General features: G+C 39.3%; 1 protein-coding gene across 2 annotated transcripts in view; it reads right to left on the bottom strand.

The window, feature by feature from the left end:
• The window catches only part of PRKG1 (protein kinase cGMP-dependent 1), a 535,590-nt gene that overhangs the window by 194,073 nt on the left and 321,095 nt on the right, over positions 1–20,422 (bottom strand). For both annotated transcript variants that reach the window (XM_074874162.1, XM_074874161.1), the window contains exon 4: positions 9,558–9,663. In XM_074874162.1, coding sequence (XP_074730263.1) covers positions 9,558–9,663 — 106 coding nt within the window. The remainder of the gene's footprint in view (positions 1–9,557; positions 9,664–20,422) is intronic.

Below are 20,422 nucleotides of genomic sequence, written 5' to 3'. Positions count from 1 at the left end.
TATCTTCTAGTACCCACAATGACATCAGGAGTATCTTCTATTTTACAAGATCAGAGACTGTCTATTCCCATTCAGCTCTGCAGAATGTCTCTCTCTCTACTTAATCCATCCACTACAAGTCACAACTGCTGCTCATCATTGGTCATCTTGAAACAAAACATAAATGTGAAGAATAAACCATGCTCTGAAAAACCTCCAAAATGTCTCATCTTTTGCAACTCATCGCAATTCATCCATCTTTAATGCTTTAATACCAAGCATCACTGTTCAACTCTATTCTGCCACAGTTAGGGCATGAATGACTAACCTGGGCATTTTAGATAGATCAAAGGCCCAGAGATTATCACCATATAGCATCTGCAAAATAACAACCTAACAAGTCTTGCCCAGTTATTCTGTGCTGCTTCCTCAGCTCATCTCTTGTAAGGGAAACCTCAGCGAAACCATCCAAGGCTGTCCAGGATATAGTTAACTGCTGCAGATCTTCACTCCGAGATCATGCTACCTTTCCAGAGTTCTAAATTTTAAGTCACACTGCAACGTGATCAGAATAAAATAACCTTAATATCTAACAATTTAAGCTACTTTAATATTTGCAGTATAAACCCCAAATCTTAATCAGTCTACTCTTCACTACATTTTAGCAAGCAATGGAAAACAATCTTGTTGGTATATACAGTCACAAACATCCACAGAGTATTAAAATACAAAATGTTAATTCGGTAAGGATGAATCACTTCAAACAAACCCTAACACCTTAATAAATCTCCAGTTATGCCTAATGTTCTGCACTGAGATATGAAGAGCTTGATGTGTTTGCTGCTGCAGAAAACACAAATGTCTAAGTCATTTCTCAGCCTGGTTTGCTCTGGAGCACAGAAAGCTGCAAAAATCATGACAGCAACTAATAGTTAGGCAGCGAGCCAGGATTGGGTTTGACCTGATGCAAAATTACCAACAAGAATTTTCTTTCTCTAAACAGGCAGGATGTCGGATGTAACCATTTCCGATGGCTCTGAAGCACCACTGTGATGACAGAGGACCAGATTCTGGTTCCATTTGTATCAGGATAAAACCACACTAACACTTGGTTTACCAGTAATTCTGTCCTGTTGATTGATCTGTACCTGAGATTACACTCTACAGGTGTTGAAAAGTAAAATGTGACTCTCATCATGGGAAGAAATGATAACTGATGACAAATAAAAACCACAGCATTCACCTTAAAAAACCCCAAATAGACAGGATTTGGAAACTAAAAAGTAAAAACAAACACTATTATTTTTAAAGACTAACAACCGAGAGAAAAAGTCCAAGATTTAATTCCTGACATCATTTTGCCTTCTCATATAATCAGCAGCTATACTGAAGCAGGGGGATACACCACTCCAGAAATACAAGTATCCCTAGAGCTCTAGCCTTCATATAACCCTGCAAAAACATGTACAAAAACATCACAAAGAAAAGTTCTTCTGTGAACTGACCATACAGAAAGGATTAATTCATTGGTAGTTGCAGTCTTATTTTGGCCTGACTTCAGTTTTTGGCCATCTCTGCCTTCCCTGCTTAAAAGATAAATCCCCTATTAGTGTAGATTTTGGTCAGAGTGAGAAGATGAACTAGATGAACTAGATGATCTTCAAAGGTCCTTTCCAACCCAAACTATTCTATGATTCTGTGATTCAATAGCACTAAAATGAGATATAGACTTATTCCCATTTGTATTAATCCACATTTCAAATACAGCTGACACCAAGACCAATGCTATCTTCAAGGCAGTCCAGGGGCTGTTGTCTTCAACCCCCTTAACGCAATTAATCGGGTTATTACAGCTGCCTTGATTGAAATGTTCCCATGTAAAAAAAAATAGTAATTATTTCTCTCCCTTCCTCAGGCTTTGAACCAACAGGAAGAGGAGATTTTTGTCTTCTTTTCACTTCTTCCTTTTCCTTGTGGTGTATTGCCTTCAGCAAAGATTTTCCTTTGATTAAAACATGCTTGGTCAAAATTAAACTTCTATTACTTAAAAAATATCTGCTCCAGCCCCTTCATATGCATTAACAGCATTCACAAGGGATTATGGAGGCTAGATTGTGGCTACTGAAATAATTCATTATAAAAAGTATTTTTAAAATATCTTAACCTGGCCTTCTCTCCACTGCAAGATGATATTTTGCTTGTTAAAGGTCAGAAGAAAATTGACAGTTTGATACCATGGCGCATCATTTCAGTTCTGCTTCAGTGCCTGCCTGTGCACCACGGCGCGGTGAAACCACCTCCTCACGCTCAGCCGCCTGCAAACAGAAACTTCCTTCGAGATATCCTCAAGTGTCCCCAGCACAAACTGAATTTAAAGCAATGTGGTAAAAAAACCAAGCAGACCAGACAGACAAGATTTGTGCAATTTCCAAAGCCAAAACATGGCTTTTTTTCCACGCAGGGCTACTGCAATACCACAAAAACCTGTATCGCAGGCTGTCTGCAGCGTGAGCTGGGGAGATGTAAGCACCTTCTGAGAACTCCTGTGGGCACCCTGGATATCTTCACTGTCTGCAGCCTTACACTCAGCTTTTCACAGAAAACTATCCCTGAATCCTTCCCATGCCTGCCCAAGGAAATACAACAGGCTTTTCCTTCTATCTTTAGGCTATCCCTAGCTTGCTTCCTGACATATCATTTACTCTCTGATTTCCATCCCAGAGGCTGCCGCTGTGGTAACTCATTAACGCTTTTCCCCGCTGTGTCCACCTCAGCTGACCTCCTGGCTCCAACCTGCTGTTGGTCCTTCTTGCTTTTCCCCAGGGGGGCTCGGTGATCCTTGGCAGCCCATTAGCTGCACCCTGTTGACACATGCACAGATTCACAGCAGGTTGCATCAATTACAGCCTGGGATGTGGTTCTCTGTGTACTCCAGTTTGTCATTAACAGTGAGAAATCCAAGCTGAGCAATGCAAAGGTAGTGGTGGTATGTGTGGCTTTCTAAAATGTCTATTCTCCCTAATATTAGCTGTAACACATGATTTATCTAAACGAAATGCAGAAGATTTAACACATGATTTTATCTAACCAGACTTTAGAAGACTAAAGTTTCAGTCTTGCAAAGCCCTTCAAGTCATCTTAGTCTTCCTCACTAAATCTCCAGTGTAGCTCCTCTTGGCACGGTGAGTTTAACATGACCTTCAGAAAGGGCTAAGCTGTACTTTCATCTCATCTTAAAAAAAAAAAACAAAACCAAAAACCAAAAACCAAACAAATGACAAAACAACTGAAAGGAACAGTATATACAAATCTTTTTTCATTTGTTGCATACAAGTATGAAATCATTCTTCATTTTCAGGATCAGTGAGGAGTCCTATAACACCACTAAACCTCCCAGCACTAATTGTGCTCAAAGTTGAGTTGATTTTCTGCTTGCTTGATAGTCCCTCTTGACTATCCTTTTGCTCACAATTATGAAAAAAGAATAATTTTAACCCTCACTGTGGACTCAAGGTGGCTGTAGACCTCAGCCAAGAATGAACTAGGTGGACATCTGCTCTGAAAGTCCCCACTGTTTCCAGGTGCCCTCTCCAAAGCCCTTCTTGTGATGTGGAAAGATTCTGTCCACTTATGCTTTCCAGCTAAAATTGCCACGTAATAGCCATGCTCTAGTGCAGATCAGTCATTCAGTCTTCCCCCTGGTAGCAGACCTGTGGGGTTCACTCAGCATGAGGCAATAGAAGGAACAGTGCATCTTCAGAGAGAAAGGAAGATACTACTTGACAGCTCTGCAAATTGGAGTAAAATTGTGGGTGGCATACGATCCGCCTTGCTTGAGTTATGCTAACAAGAAAGAGAGGGCTGAAAAATGTTATGTGTGAATGCTTCAAAAGAAAGAAACTATTTGGAGCTTTTCACAAACAGGAGTCAGAAAGCCAGCTCAGCTGCAAAGCAGTCAAATTATGTATCTATTACCTCTCCCTGGTTTTACTCTTTCCTGGACTTCTTATTATGGTCAGTATGAGGCGTGGTAGAGGAAGGTGAGCTGATTTTGAAGTAGTGTCATCTCATCTGCAGCGCTTGGGAGATGCGGCTTGGATGTTTCCAGCCTTTCTGGCTCCAGCAGATCATAATCTGGACATAAGCTTTCTTGTCACTGTATCAATAGCATAGCTCATGGACCACATGTTTATCTGGTGTTCATCAGCCTGAACAGCAACAGTGAAAGTAAAAGCAGAATTCTTGGTTTCCTCTGAGGTCAGGTGGAACCTGATCATGACGTAACAGTCCAGCTAGTCCCCCCCAGAGACACTTCTTGAAGGGTCTCTGAAAATTTGGACATCCAAAGGTGGGTGATGGGCAGATCTTGTGGTTGTGAACACCCTTCAAGATGACACTCTTGGCCTCCAGAGTTCTGGACTGCACACCTATCCTAGTGGGGATGGCCCTCTCCATTTTGGTCTTGAGCAACATCTTGGGATGAAAAGGATGCCGATCCAGATGGGCTCTGAACCACTACATCTGTTCTTATATTTAGCTTTACATTAAGCATACGTTTATTTGCCTTATAGAAATAATTTATCTTTTCCTCTGTCTCTGCTATCCCCTCTGTTCACTTTGTCTGCGTTCCAGTGGTCCACAAAAGTTGTCTTCTTTAACCCAAAACTCATTTTGGAGATTTAGTCAGCTGAAACAATCTAAACGTACATACTTCACCAACTCGCCATCGGTCTCTAACTCTCTTTTTCCAAAGTCTCTGCTCCCTTTGCATCACTCTCTTAATTTCTCTCCTACTTCTATCCACTATAATTTCACCCTAAGATGCACTTCAGGAAACATTTCATGTGAAACCGCAGGCAATCTTTCAAAGACACAGTCATTTAATAAGGCTTCACACATTTTTGTATTTGCTTTCCTCTCACTGACAAACAACTCACATGAAATGCAAAACCTTCACTCTAAAATCATCACACTACTCACATGAACCAATTTCAGTACGTGTCGCCACAATTAAATACCTGGCTACACACTAAAAACTTTACCAGCCTAATTCCCCATGCAGATAAGCCACAAGTATATAAACTCCCATTTCTTAGACATAATCAGCTCAGTTCTGCCATGTCTGCCCCGATCAAAACTTCCCACTTAAGCCAATTTGGAGTCAGATAAAACTGTCAAGGAGACTAAAGATCAAGCCCAAGCACTACAAAACGTCAAAGGCTGAAGAACAGGCATTTCTTCAGCCAGATGAAAGATTTTGACATGAAGTTAAAAGCTTGGGCTAACAAGATACTTTGTTTTTCTTTCTATTACCACAACTGAATTTTTATTTACAGGATTCAAGATTTGTGTGTGTATGTGTGAACTTTCTTTAAGTTTCCACTTCTAAAGCTAGGTCCTGCCTCCAAGGTGACACAGAGTATTCATCATTTGTTCTCCTGATCTGTTCCAGGGTCTTGGATGAATCAGAGTTTACACAGTGGGCCGGAACATAAGGCCTCTTTGTATGGAACATTTAGGAAGATTTTCTGTAAAAAAATACAATATTTACTCTTCCAAGGCATTCTGGTCTTTAAATTTCTATGATTTAGCAGGAAATTATACACTTGCCACAGCATAAGGCTTTTTCCCATCTTTTATTTCCTGGACAAATTTATTTTATAAATAGCTGTTTCCTTAACTGAAATATCCTGATCTTGCTTAAACAGAATTATTTTTAGTACAGGTTTGAGAGGGAAATCATTCTAATGTTGTAACAATGAACATTGCAGTGAAATGTACAGCTGATTTTAGCATAGCTGTAACCTCCACTGCAGAATGATGCTCTTCCTTGCTTGTATAAGGGCAAATATATTCAATGATAGACAGTACTAAGTTGGGTATAAACTAAAGAAATGTTCAGCAATAAAATATTGTGTGTCAACTTTTTACTGTTAGCTGCACTATGAACTAGCTTGAACTAGCATTTATTTAGCCACATAATGAGCTACTGAAAATTTGTGTTTCAAAGGGAATCATTGCTATGATTTGTCATTCAGTATATACACAGGGATCAAAAAATAGTCTGGATTTTTCATCCCTTACTTGAAGCAGGTGCTCCTAGGGAATTAGGCCATCTTTTGATCACTTCAAGGATCATCCGTTGACTTTACAAGCAACAGAAAGGGATACACAGACCAGTTCCTCCTAAATACTGTGAAAAAGAGAATGTTCATTTGCTCCTTACTCCAGTATATTGCAGTTGATTTATATAAGTCAGAAGAGTTATCTAAAGTTTTATAAGTCCATGAAAACTACATACTACTACTCCTTGGAGCAAACCTAGAGACAGCCTTCTGGCCCAGGACCTACTAGCAAAGTAGATCTGGATTTCCTGAACAGTAAATGTACTTTTTATGGTTTCCTTATGGTGTTCAGAAGAAAGGACTGGACTATACATGCTCTGGACATAAAAGGGTGAAACTAAGAAAATAGTAGCTGACCTGTGCCATCAATATGTTCCTTCTGTAGAAAAAAATGGGAAAACCACAATGCTGCCAGGAGGGGTGATATTTCCTATAATGACTACAAGGAGCTCCAGTGCTCAGACTGCACATATTTTCAGCCAGATGAATGAGGAGATATGAATACTCTCATTTCACCCCCAAAAGCCGCATTTCTTTTGCATTTTGTTAAGAGGTGGAAATATGTTATTGAAGAGAATGACCATTACATTACTGTGACTAATGACAAGATTAGACAGGGCAACTTCTTTAGAGCACTGCAAGCAGAAAATAATGCTTTCCATTCCCACTGACTTTTCTGTGAACAGGTACCATTTAAACCTTTGTTTCTATTCCACTTGATTTCTTAACAAGAACGTTTTGATTCACTTATTATTTAGGAAAAAAAAAGTAGAACACAGAACGAGGTCAACAATTGACATAGTCCTTGTTTTCAAGATTTAACCTATTTTTTCCTCAGAAGGGATTTAGAAGGAAAACATCCTTAAATATTTAATTCATAAATGGAATTTAAGTTGAGCTTGAGATAGCTATTGATTCACAGAGCCCTGCTGGAAGACACAATGGGTAGATACCATTTTGTAATGACCTTCCTACAGCTATCTGCCCCATGCTACAGTTGTTGCGTAGGAAGAAATCTGTTCCTACATTCGAACTGTAAGATTTAAAGAAAAAAAAAAAATTTGTTTGCCTTGGGACATTCTAACGAGCGTTAATACACAGCTCGACATACTGTAATAGGCTGTGTACAAGAAGCTCAGACACAGAGTGAGAAAATGCTTCTCAGTTGCTTCCTCACACTATTTGCTGTAAAATTAAAGCTGGGCAGGCACTGTGGAACCTGTTTCTAAATTAATCTTGACAATTTTCTAGAAAATCTCTATTAAAGCTCAAAGCTTAAGAGCTTAATGTGTGCATAGTTTCTGCTTTAAAGGAGAGTCAGAGGCTCTAACCCACAGAACTGATCTTATATTCATTTTTGGATTTCTTCCACCAGCACACAAGAAAAGCCAATATTTGTTAGCATTTGAATTTACGATTTTCTAAACCCTTTCAGTATGGCAACAGCTTGTGTTTTCTCTCCTGAGTTTGCTTGTTAATGTCCATAAACTGAGACACCTGGAAAAAGCTAGACTTTGATGACTACACTTTCATGTCATCTCTAAGCAGCAGAACATCTCCATGGAGCTCCTGGTTCTCTCTAGGGAAACACCTTGTCCTCATCAGAGGTCGTGCTACCTCACCAATTATTTTAGTTTCATTATTTTATTATTCTTAATTTTTATTTATGACTGTAAATAATCACAGGTGAAAGTCCTGGCTACAAGGAGAGGCCAGGAGGTGGGTTGTCAACCCAGCCAAGAACCAGTGTAATGAATTGGGCAGGTCTCTGCTCCCATGTCTAAGTGGCTAATGGTGCCTGAGCTTCAAGTAATTCCTCGCCCATGGTCCTGGCTGAGCTGCAGTACAGCCACACTTGTGCCCAGGGTATCGATCCCATGGGATCACCTTCCTGGCTCCACTTGCCCTGCCCCACCCCTAAAGCCTTGCCTGGAGATCACAGGACTGTGGTCACCCCATGGGACAGCTCAATTTTGTGACTTCTCAGTAATACCATCACAGATATTTATTTAGTATATATGTATTTATATATTATGCACATATATTTATAACATATATTAAATAATAGCTATTTATATGCATTATTATTATATATTATTTTTTCTATGTAAGTCCCTTTTTCCTCCATTACTAACTGGAAAAAAGCTAATTTAAAGTTGAATTAATACAGGCTACTCCTTGAGTTTATATTACAGAATGCCCAAGTGAATGTAACGTGCATGTTTTTCCAATTTTAGAAGTCTTATGTTCGAAAACATAAAAAAGCATGTCAGAAACGAAACTAGATCAAGCACGTGATCTACTAGATTTACCATGGCATCCCCACATTAGGGAGAACTGTTTTCTGTCATCTGATACGGCTGCGTGGGATTAATTTTTCATCCAAAACATCCTTTTTAAGGCTGTGTATCATTACTCAGGTCACCAGTTTGCAAACTGTAAGATCTTCTAGGTCTTACAACAGCGCATTTCCCCCAAAAAATTCTCTTTGGAATGAAGAAGCAACTTCTGGAAATGAAGCAATAAATTGCTAAAACATTTCCCTATGTTGAAAATTAGTCAAATCCAAAATAAAAAAGAAAGAAATCTGGTACAACTTCTCCTTGGAGAGAGGTGGGGGAAAAGGAGCCCACATCTGAAGGATTTTGTGCATATTCCCATCCACCATCAACAGAAATCATCTCTCGGGTATAATTTTACCTCTCCCCGCTTCAACACAGCTAGAGGCTGTCGGTTTGGGAGGGAAATGATGCACAGGGAACATTTTGATCTGGGACAAGCCTGTTGTAGTGAAGCCTTCATAACAATGGGATTATTTACATTGATTTGGGTGATTTTTTTCCTCTAGGATTCAGTGACATTATGTTTCTATTTGGGATTGTTGACATGAAACAGAGCTCATTCCTCACTGCTGTGGCACACTGGAATTATTGGGATACTAGACATTGCTTTGGTAAGGAGCATTTGTTCTTTCTTCTTACTCCTCCTCTAACCCATATTTTACTACAATCTACAGTTTTTGCTTCTCTAGAAACTTGCATTTTACCTCTAGAAGCACAAGGACACACTTTGAATGGACTTGCTTCTTTCTACAGTGGTTTACAAACCAGATTTTTCCCTAGGGAGAGCGTTTGTTCTTTTTTAAACGGGTATTTTCTTTAATAAGGTATGCTTCAAATAACTCATATTAAAGCTTTTTCTCTTACACCTCGGCTGTGTGACTCTTTGCCAATGAATAATTCCCAATGGGAATGAATCTAAACCACGGCAATAGTCCTCCTGGGGCTCGCCCTCCTTTCAGCTGGAGGATACGTCTTACAGATGGTTTAACAGGAAATAAAAAAAAAAGAGAGATGAGAAGAAAACAAATCAAATACTGCACTCACAAAAAAAGTCAAAAGATGAGGACAGCAGTTTCACTGTATTTTCTGATAAAGTAAACAAGTGTCATACCTTTTTAAAAATTCCATATACTCAGTATGCTTGATGAGGCCTGTCCTCATCATTATTGTTTGAAAACATTGCCGATCAATAGCCCAAAGTTTCACATTTACGAGAGCTGGAAAAAAACAAGACAAGGGGAAAATGTAATTAGCAAAATGTCAAAATTTGAAAAACCTATTTTGAAATGCAGAGGAAAATGAATTAATTCATGAGAAAGCATGAAAATGGGTACACACTTCAAAAGAGTAACATAAAACTCATCTGCTGGACAATGGGCTACGCATACACTGAAATGATCTGAAATATTCTCAGTTTTAGCTGTAGTACATGAGCTTTTGGAAAGATAGCTTAAAAGCAACCATGAGATGGGAAGAAATCAATGCAGGATGAAAGCAAGCAAGAAATAGGGGGTCAGTTCATTGTAACCTGGGACACATCATTGCCTATGACACTGAGTGATCTGGGGAAATTTTTAGCGCATTATCCTGTTTCCAAGACAGCAAAATTAATTAAGGTTTTATCTTACTCTCAAAGTAGATGACAAATTTCTCCTTGACCTCAAGAGATTTTCCAGAACCGAGTCCTGTTATATACTAAAAATTGAACACCTCCCGATTCTGAAGGCTTTGAGTAATTTTTTTCCAACTTTAGTTTTTAGGTCTCCGATAAATTCTAAGACTTCAGTGTTACACACCATACGCTACATCATATACTTCAGAAGAAAAGTCCCGTCGTACAACCAAGCATGACAGATTACCACTGCATAAAGTACAGATGCTTAAAGAAAACCGGATTATATGAATTGGATGCACAGAACCTCAACTGGTCCAGATTTTCATCTTAAATGTGGATTAGACTTTTGCATCAACCATAAATGTTTGCATACATATACAGTTTCCAGTAGAGTTTCTTCTTAGAGAAACAGCTCAATTAAATCTAAAGACCTCTGAACTTGGTTTGGGGTTTTTTTGTTTTTTTTTTTTTTTCCAGAGAGTAATTGCAATAAATTTCATCCCCATATCCCATTTCACTACAGGAAACAGAAATGCGCAAAATTACTTTCAATAAAATATTTACAAATATTATCACACATAAAAATCCAAGAAATGACTTTGCTTTTATTTGCTAGTCCTTTAGTTCACAAACATTTGGTTAATGAGTTTTTATCCCTAACAGCACTTACAGGATGTAAAACCTTCAAAGTGCAAATTCAAATTTGTCTTCTCAAATTGCATTGCAGAAGTGATTGCATCACATCATTTAAAGCCTCTTCTCATTTTCAAGACAGAAATTCCTTTTTGAGAAGTGTTTTTAGTTTTATAATCAAACTGATGAGGAAGAATGACCTATATCTTTAGTATGAGAGATTTCTGTAAAAAAAAGTCTTTCACTATCTTTAGAGTGGAAGAGAAAATTAATGTCAATGGCATCTCTATTTTTCTTTTTTTTTACTGTCTTCTGCAAAATAGGTGTTTTAAGTGATTTGTAGATGAACTCTATCCTAGAGGAAGAATGACTATTATTCAACAGGGTTGTGGGGAGGACCTTACTCAAAAGGACGGTCTCCTGTTGTACTGGCAAATGATGATAAGGGTTGGTATCAATTCAATTAAAATTTAGAAAAATCCCAGTAAATTCACTAAAAGCAGGAAAATACTATCTTGTAAAGTAGGTGCTTTCTGTCTAGGTGAACAAATGTAGGTGATTTCAGCCAGCCTGGCCATTTCAGGATGGTTTGTATTCAGTGTGATGTACGATTGTTACACAAGGTGAAAAGGTGACTTGCTTGGTCATGAATGGCAAAAACACTGATAATGTAGTGAATATGAAAACAATGATGAAATACAGGTCGGGGGTTCTTTTGGTTGGACTAAAATATCCAACAGCATCCCAGTGCCCTATCATGCACACATACCGTGAACACATCTTATTAGTTCATCAGAAGTATTTTTTCCAAAGTACAGCCATCCTTTAGAGTAAAATTCAAGTTTTCACCTATATTTAGTTCATACAGTCTTCATAACAAATGCATGACTATTAAGGTGACATCTCTAGTTGGGTAAGCTCAGAAAATAGCAAATACTTAAATTCACCTTTTTTTTTTCTATTGTCTCATGGAATTCTGAAAGACAGGGTATCCTTCCTATAAATAATTCTGTCTGCTGCTGCTTCCCAATGTATTTTATCGGATCCATCATCTTATGCAAACAAGTAGCTCTGAAAAATAAAAGGTTTCATCCCAGTACCGATCCTGGCCCGCTGGTCCTTAACGGACGTGATTGATCAGCACCTGGGATCAAATTCCTGTTGGAGTCCATGACAGTCCGTTAAGAGCGTGGCCTCAGAATAGCAGAGTCCCTTGGCCCGTCAGACACATTTATAAGCTCTATGTCATTATACCTTAAATCAGTGACTGATGGCAATGAGCTAACTCTTATTTTTCACATACGTAGTGAATGATGAAGGTACTCAGTGGATTTTCCTTCCCACAATGGGTTCAGATACAGCTGCAAAGATACTACCTATCTCCGAGGTTCACACGGGTACCATGGAGCCAGATAAGTGGCAAACATTTACTGATTCTCCTCTGCTCACCAGATGCTTTATGAAGCATTACATCGTACTTGATATCAATCCCCAAAGACCAGAAAGAGTCGCTGCTGCATGGCCCGTGCTAGGTATGTTTTCACGCCATCTCTTAATGTACTTAGGTAAACGGCAAATGCAATTTAGTACCTCTCGAGCAAAATGAAGATCCATATATTGCTGCTAAGAATTGTTCTGTAAAAAACAAATCTCCGCAGCTGGCAACCTTCATGGGAGCACAAGGACCAGAGGCTGACTTAGTGAGCCTAGAACAAGTCACATTCCTCTGGTACCCTCTAGTAACCCAAGTCATATATATACATACAACTATATTTATATATAAGACTATATACACAAAATTACATATATACACACATATATATGTAAGGCCTGGCCTTTCAAGGCCAGGCTGGATGAGGCTTTGAGCAACCTGGTCTAGTGGAAGGTGCCCCTGCCCATGGTAGGGGGGTTGGAACTACATGATCTTTAAGGTCCCTTCCAACCCAAACCATTCTAGGATTCTATGATATACATTTTCCTATATAATGTATGTAATATTATATAAAATTTTATAGACATATTATATGCAATTATATATCATATTACGATATACTGTATAATGTATATTTTAATATATACATATGTATACCCTCTAATGATACACACCGCTGTGTACCAGCCCGCTCACAAGGACCATGCAGCTCAGAAAGAGTTAAGGGCAGACAATGCACTTCTGCACTGCTAATTATAATCACTATTCATACTTTATATTCACATTTATCCTGCCTAATGCTAAACAGATGTTTTAATAATGGCTAATTACAGTACAGCTTTAAATGTCAATAAGACCCTTATAATCAGGTGCGAGCATAACCTCCTGTGATGCTTAAAATCCTCTGTAAATGTGTTAGAGGTTTACTGAAGGAACAGTACAAATTCTGTAAGGTCTGACGATACTGACAACTTCAAAGAGATATATTTATGAACGCCCAAGATGAAAAACATGTATATGAGATGTATACCACAAAGTCAATTCCGCTGTGAATCACTGAGTTATAACAGATACAGACAGAGGTGACGCAGAGATCTTGTCCGTCCCTCTGCAAAGAGAGTGTGTTGTATGTTGGAGGTAAAATTTTCTGTGAAGCATGATTTCAGTAGAATATCACATTCTCTGACTGCAAGAACTACAACCATAAAAAAATATGATAAATAACATTATGAAAACAGATGTGTGTACATATATCCTTAATGAGAGTTTCCTAAGACTACTCAATAATATAAAATATTATACTGAAATCAAATCAGCTAAACTGGAGTTATACTACAATTAAAGCTTATTGCCTCTTTTACACTTTTTCATACTAAAATGTTACAGCTGGGGTTTCGTTTTATCTTTCCAACAGCACATAACGCAATCACTGATCATCCTAGAAGCCACCAAGATTTTGGCTGGCATGCAAAAGAAGTAGCCACACTATAAAGCAACAACATGCATGCTCACAAACTAAGGTATATTATAAAATGTATATTGTCATGTACACTCCTCCTTCACTCTGAGGAACAGATAAAAGTAGGGATGCCAAGGACTGGGACCTCTAAATGACTGATTATATGCTATAGCTCTCCAGGTGAGGGTCTCAGATGATGTCAGGCATTCTGCAGTCATTGCAGAATATTTTAATTGTGAGTTAGAGATGAGCAATCCCATAAAAATAAGGATTTGATGTGAGCTCCTAACAAAGGCGCTAGATAATTAGAAAAACATGGCTAAAGCACTGAATGGTTAAACTAACCCCAGGTAAGGCACAGCTTCTTATGCTTTCCAGCAAGATTTCCTTTGAGAAATGGATTCATCTGAATCTGAAATTCCAGCTGAAAGTGATGCGGTGCAAGGGCTGAAACCAAAGCAAAATGCTCCTGGATAAAAAAGGGAAGAGCAGTGAGGGCTGAAGCAAAAGAATTGGGATTTCATGGGTCAAAACTGCACAGGAGTGGAGATATGATCATTAAAGTTTAAATTTGAAGAGTTCATCGTGGTCAGTACTGAATTTTTGATAACAAGTTGACTGAAATTATTTCTGTCAGTTGTTTCAGATTTGGACCCCTCTCCACATGAAAAGCACCGACTGAAGCAAATAAACAATTTCAATAAGCAATTTAAAACTTTTTTTCCAAAAAGAAGTTTTCTTCCTATTCATTTACCTGGGCAACCTATGAAAATACATCCCATTTTAAACAGGTGAAAACACATCCCCAGGGCTATAGAGTCCCCAATACAGCCAAAAGCTTGGGTTATGTCCTGGCTGGTTTATCCACATCCACTGTCTCACTCGTGTTCTGGGAGGTCTTTGAACATAAAGCAATGCAAGATAAAGGTATTTTCTCTGGTTGTAAAGGACCATATATGCATATCCTTCATGACACAGCACAAACTTGATGGATTCAGCAGCTCAGACCCTCTCTGAGTGTTTTCTCCCTGTCCAAGGCAGGCACAATTTCAGGGTGATGTAAAAGAGGAAAACTAAAAGCAGGTTTTTAGGTTGCAGCTGAGCCCGCCGATGGGATTTTACCACCGGTCCGTGCAGCCACAGACCCCGGTGGGGTCACCCTGGTGCTCTGCACCACCGAGCTGGAGCCAGAGGGACACTGGGGAGGGTGGACAGGGACAGGAACAGGACACGGTGCTGAGGAGAGGAAGCCCAAGAAGGCTGCCGCCTTCTTGCTTGGCTTTGCACTCTTAAAAGACGTTTGCAACATCTTGGTTTTGATAAGTCTCCTTCTGAAACCACAGCACCATGTTTGAAACTGCAATTTTTATCTGGTTTTTACTGTCTACACTGCTATGAATTACAGTATCATTTTGGTGTCAGTAGGGGTATAATACATACTTCCAGAAAAATTAGAGTAAGTATTCAGATTTTCTCCATCTATTGCACTAAATAATAGGGACTATTCATCACTGATCCTCTCCAAGGCTTAATTATCTTAATTTTTAATACTGCTGTCATGTCTCCAGCTTGCTGAAGGACAAAGTTTTTGCTCTTTTGCTTCTTTTCTTCTTGTGGACCCAGCAGCTGAAAATCATGAACCTCAGGCTCAGATCTGAGCTATTCCTTTTCTCTGCATCACATGCAAAGGCAGTGAAACAGGGGAGGGGGAGGGAAATTGCAAAGTTTTAAGTGAAAAAAAGTATTTACAGAAGAGCAACTTCTTATTATTTATATGTGTTATATATTACTATATGTTAATATAGCTGGGGAAGTCCTCCAGGAGCAGTTGCCAAGATGCACCCAAAAATAAAGCATCATTTTGCATAGCATTATTGGAAAACCATCTTCCCAAGACAGATTTTAAGCATGGGTTCCTTTTGTGCAAAGCCAGATCAATTGCAAAATGTCCTTTTAACCACAGCCAGTGCAGCAAAGCTTTATCAGTAAAACATTAAAAGATGCTTTAAATCCTTAAAATCAGAGCAACCACCAGAATAGTGCCCAGATAGGTGCATTATTTCAAAATGAAATGCAATATTTATACGGCCCTGCAATCCTTTAGCATCTTTCCAAGTTTTTACATGCTCAGTGAAGCCTTTCCAAGTTTTTCAAGGATCACCGAGTGAATCATCCTCAGCTCAAGCACTCGCTGGCGGTGTTATCGGACCTGAAACTTTTTATTGCCTTGCATTGCAAGCCAGAATTCATCACCACGCTTTTGCTTTTAGGCTATTTTATTCAAATAACTGTTTGCTTATCTGCCCAGGAAAGCCTCAGGCAAAGGAGTAGCAGCACCTTCATGTCCTTTGGGCCTTTCTGGCAGCAACGATACGTAAAATTTCCACTCAGATTGAACCATCCTTCCACTTGGGTTTGATTTTGCAGGGATTATTGTGCAAATTACTGTCGGGGAGAACAGAGTCATTTCCAGTTAGTTGTGTTTCATCATGTGTATCGTATAAAATGATGCTGAAAAGCACATTTAACTAAACAGAAGGAGCACATTGAATTGTTTTACCCCACCAGACACACTGTGAATCATGAACGAGGCCCCAGCAGACTCGGTTTTGGGCTACAGCATAGGATGATGCAGAGGGGATGTATTTAAAAGCTGGAGCAAAAATGAATTTCTCTGTTCTCAGATGTTTCTGTTTCAAGTTTCTAACAACAATGGCACCGGTACGATGACGACTTCACCCCAATGCTATCTGTTTTCTCAATAGGTCCTTTCCCGTCACTCCCCAGGGGGATTTTATCACCTCATACTGTGCAAAGGAGTAATTTTACATTTGACCAAGGAAATACGCAGCATTCAAGCAACGACAGATAAACATTTAAATATGCTCTTTCTCCCAGTACAGTTTATATCCATGGGCTCCTAAACTGGAACAGTTTGTTAAAAATGTTTAGTAATAAAAAATTAAAACACACCCACAGAAACAGCAGAAAATGTCAAATTTATTTTGCATTCTTGGGCCAGAGCTGTGGCTTTTCCTAGTACACAGAGAGCAGGACAGGAATTAAGGAGAATCAAGAAGGACAAGAAAAGGCAAAACAATTCCAGCAGGCCTAATACTAATCCTAACCATGGAGCGCAGGATAATCTTCGATGCTGAGTGTCACAGTGTTAATGCTCAATGCTGGCATTATGGCAGCGCTTCACACCGTGCAGTGAATTTTTGGGGTATGGTGTCAGGATGGCAGCAGGACACCCCAGCCGTGGTCCTTCTCATGGTGCTGGGCTACAAACAGGGGGTTTTTGCCCACATAGTGGCAATTCTGTGCTGTGGTGTAGGTGCATGAGTAAGGATGAGGTTTTATCATCTCCATCCACCCCTTTGCAGACTGGCTGTTTGGTATTGGTCTTTGAAGCAGAGGTCAAATATGCACTTTTGTGAGTGCCTGAAATTGTCAGCATACTACTGTGACCTGAAGTAGGTATCTCCAGAATTCAACTTTACTTTGATCTTTCACATTTTTTTCCCCATCTCCCTCCCCGAGCTTTACTAACTTGAATTTTGCCACCAAAAACATCTGTATTATGTGCGTTACAAAACCCTATTGTGCAGAAGTTCCTGGGCTGTGTTGCTCACGTGGAGGAGTGAGGGTAACTGATGTTCAAAGGCAACAACTGCTTCAATACTTGAGCTCTTTTCAGGTCATAACTAAAATTCATTTCTTATTTGGGTTTGCATGATCTTTCAATAAAAAAGAGCCTCTGCTTTGCCATGGATACTGCAGTGAAGGGTGCAGTTATCATCATGCTGTACCTACCCCAGCCCTTCCTCCTTAGCATCACACTCCATCCCAGTGCCCAATGCTGAGGAAGGGAGGCAAGAAAATCCTCAACACTTTGGCACAACAACACATGAGTGTTAAAGCAAGAGATGCTTTTGAATTTGTATCTGGGATTATTTCTCATTAAAGAGAGCTAGCAATTGTGAGAAACCTCACAGGAAGAGGCTGCACCCATGAACGTCACCTCTAATGCATCCACCAAGCTTCCCAGCAGGGGATGCAAGATTTCACCTACATGTAGTGTAGATACAGGTAAGATAATCTTCACTTTCCATGAGATGTAAGTCCTCTTCTTTTGAAAACCATACACCATTTGCACTTTCATAGTACCCAAAGCACAAGTTGGTCCTGAAACACATTAAGGAATCAAGATTGCTGCAGACCTATGAAAACGGGTATTTTTTCATACTAAATAGATAAAACATTCAAAAACAGATTAATGAGCAAGTCTCAGAATTGTATTACTTTTTAAAGAACTGGCTTTGGCTGCTGTTTAAGCACTGGTCTCAGTGGTGACTAATAATATATGCAGGTTATGTGAGGAGGAAACAAAGCAGGAAGGACATGACTCAGGATAGCTCCAGATAGCTCTGGTTTTGCTACAATAAACTATGAAGACCCTGGACACCCCAAGGAACTATATACACTTTGCATAGGGATGAAACAGACCCGGATAAGATCAGATCTGACCAAGAAAAGAAACTGATGGAAAATGTTCTTAACAAGCACTGCTCTTTTCCACCAGAATAAAATCACCTCTGGTATTGAAAAGTCACTGAACCACATTTCAGGGGTAGTAACATTAGTGATGAAGGCATCCAGGAAAAACTGGGGCAAACAAAATGAAACACTGGAGGTGTACTGTAGAAATGACTCAGTGGAAATTATGACCACAATTTCTGTTCATCTTTAGTAAGACATCAGTAAATAGAATAACACAGTTGATATTTAATTATAATTAATAGAATTGACTATGGGTTTTACTTTGGTTTTGGTATGTTATGCTGGAGAATGCAGGCTGGCTCCTTCTCCCACTGAAGTGACTGGGCTCTGTGGGTTCAACACAATGGTTTACTTAAAATTAAAATTAAAAAAGGATCAATTCATCCCATCGCCCATGTTATGCTGTTATTGTTCTTCAAAGGAAGGGATGTACATGGTGTCTGAAGGACACTGAGGGGAGACTTTTCCCATTTGTGCTATGGGCTGGCTATCCCCACTGTTCATGGGTCTGATTCAGAGGAAAAGCCGGTGCTACCCCAAGCTCCCCCCATGTCTACCCCAGGGAGGTCTTGCCTTTTTGACTCCTTTGCTGTGGGCAATCTCCTCTGTGAAAATCCTGTATTGCAGCAGGAGAGGAATGAATATGTATAAAAATGGCAACTGGAGTTTAGCTGACTTGTGAGAGCCCTGAGGCCCTTGCAAAGCTTCAAGCCAAACAGCAGTTGACTTCAACGGAGAGGATTCCATCCTTACTCCTCCATCATACAGCTTACAACCTAAAATACCCTTACACTTAAGATCTGACAACATCTATCAGTCAGTGCTAAGTACAATAATCTGTATTAGATACTACGTAGGAGCCCAGGACTTTTCTTGCCAGAAGAGTGAATTTAGTAATCCAACCTTCTGCCTTAATAAGCACCTTCACTGAACATTTCAAAGAAAACTACATGTCTCCTCATGAATTATTCAGGAATAACCCCAGCCTGGGTGTTTTTATTAATTTAAAGCCCATAATGTTTGGCTCAGGGTATATATTGGTTTTATCTAACATAATTCACAATCTTCCTATTACCTCCCCAAAATATCTCAGTCCTCTTCTGAAGACTTGTAACTTCTTGGCCTTAATGAGAAGTTGTGATGAGGATTAATTAAGCATTATGAAAGTCTTTAATTGTAGAATTTCTTTTTCCTTGGAATTTCAAAACATCCACATCATCTGTAGTACAAAACCTGCTAATCAGATGCCCCAATATGCTCTTTTAAGCTAACTGCTATTTTACATAACCTTTACTATGTCATCTCTTATTCATCCCTTCTGTATAAATGTAGTTCTCTTCTTCTTACATTCCTATGATACAGAAGTTTTTCTAGGTTCTTAATTAAACTTACCTCATATGAGCAAGAGCTCGCAGACTTCTTAAGAAATTGTAGTATTGAACATCCATAGAAAAGATGAAAGGTGAAATAGTTCCTTAAAGTAGTTTAAGAACAATCTATTCAGAACAATTTGAAAGCCACAAAAATACTTTCAAGTGCTATTTTGAGTTTGATGGAGAGTGATATGCGTTAGGTGAGATTAATGGAAAACATGAGGGTCTGATGCAGGTCAGAAGCCTAAAATTTAGTTGCTTAAATAACTAATTTAATGCAATGAACACAAGAGGGGTTGAAGTAAAATGTCTCCAATTATTTCCAAAAGGAAAAGGAGAAAACAACCCAAACGTCCTATGGGGGTGTGAGATTCAGCCTGGGATGCATCACTTCATTGGCATGCCTAGATCATGAAAGCACTACCAAGAAACCTGTGTCTAAGAGTAATGAGCAAAGTAATACATTCACATTTTAAAGAGACCTACAAATCAGTTCTAGTTCATTGCCTAAAGGAGCCCCAAGAACAAGGAAACTGAATATACCCAATTAAAGGAGGTATCTTAATATTGCTTAATTTGGAAGGGAAGGCACTGATAAATGAAGAAGGCAGCTTGGGAGATCATTAAAAAAGCAATGGAAAAAATAATAATAAAGAGATGAGGCATCTCAGAGAGACTCCTCAGTGTGGAATGCAGTCTCCTGCAGTACAGGTGGGGCAGCACCAGGGGTCTGCATTTTGGCAAGGGAGGAATTGCTAGAAAACAGAAATGGGCCAGAAAAATTGCGTGTGACTTCACGGCATCAGGACAAAAAGAGAAAAGGTGCTAAAAGCAGAGGAAAATCCCAGGCTGCAATACCTGTGGCTCCTGGGGTCTGAGCCGGAACACTGCCAAGAGCCTT

Source organism: Strix uralensis, chromosome 7 (assembly GCF_047716275.1).
Source record: "Strix uralensis isolate ZFMK-TIS-50842 chromosome 7, bStrUra1, whole genome shotgun sequence".
Taxonomy (NCBI): Eukaryota; Metazoa; Chordata; class Aves; order Strigiformes; family Strigidae; genus Strix; species Strix uralensis.
The sequence above is the reverse complement of the archived record's forward strand: the minus strand, read 5'-3'. Positions and strand labels throughout refer to the sequence as shown.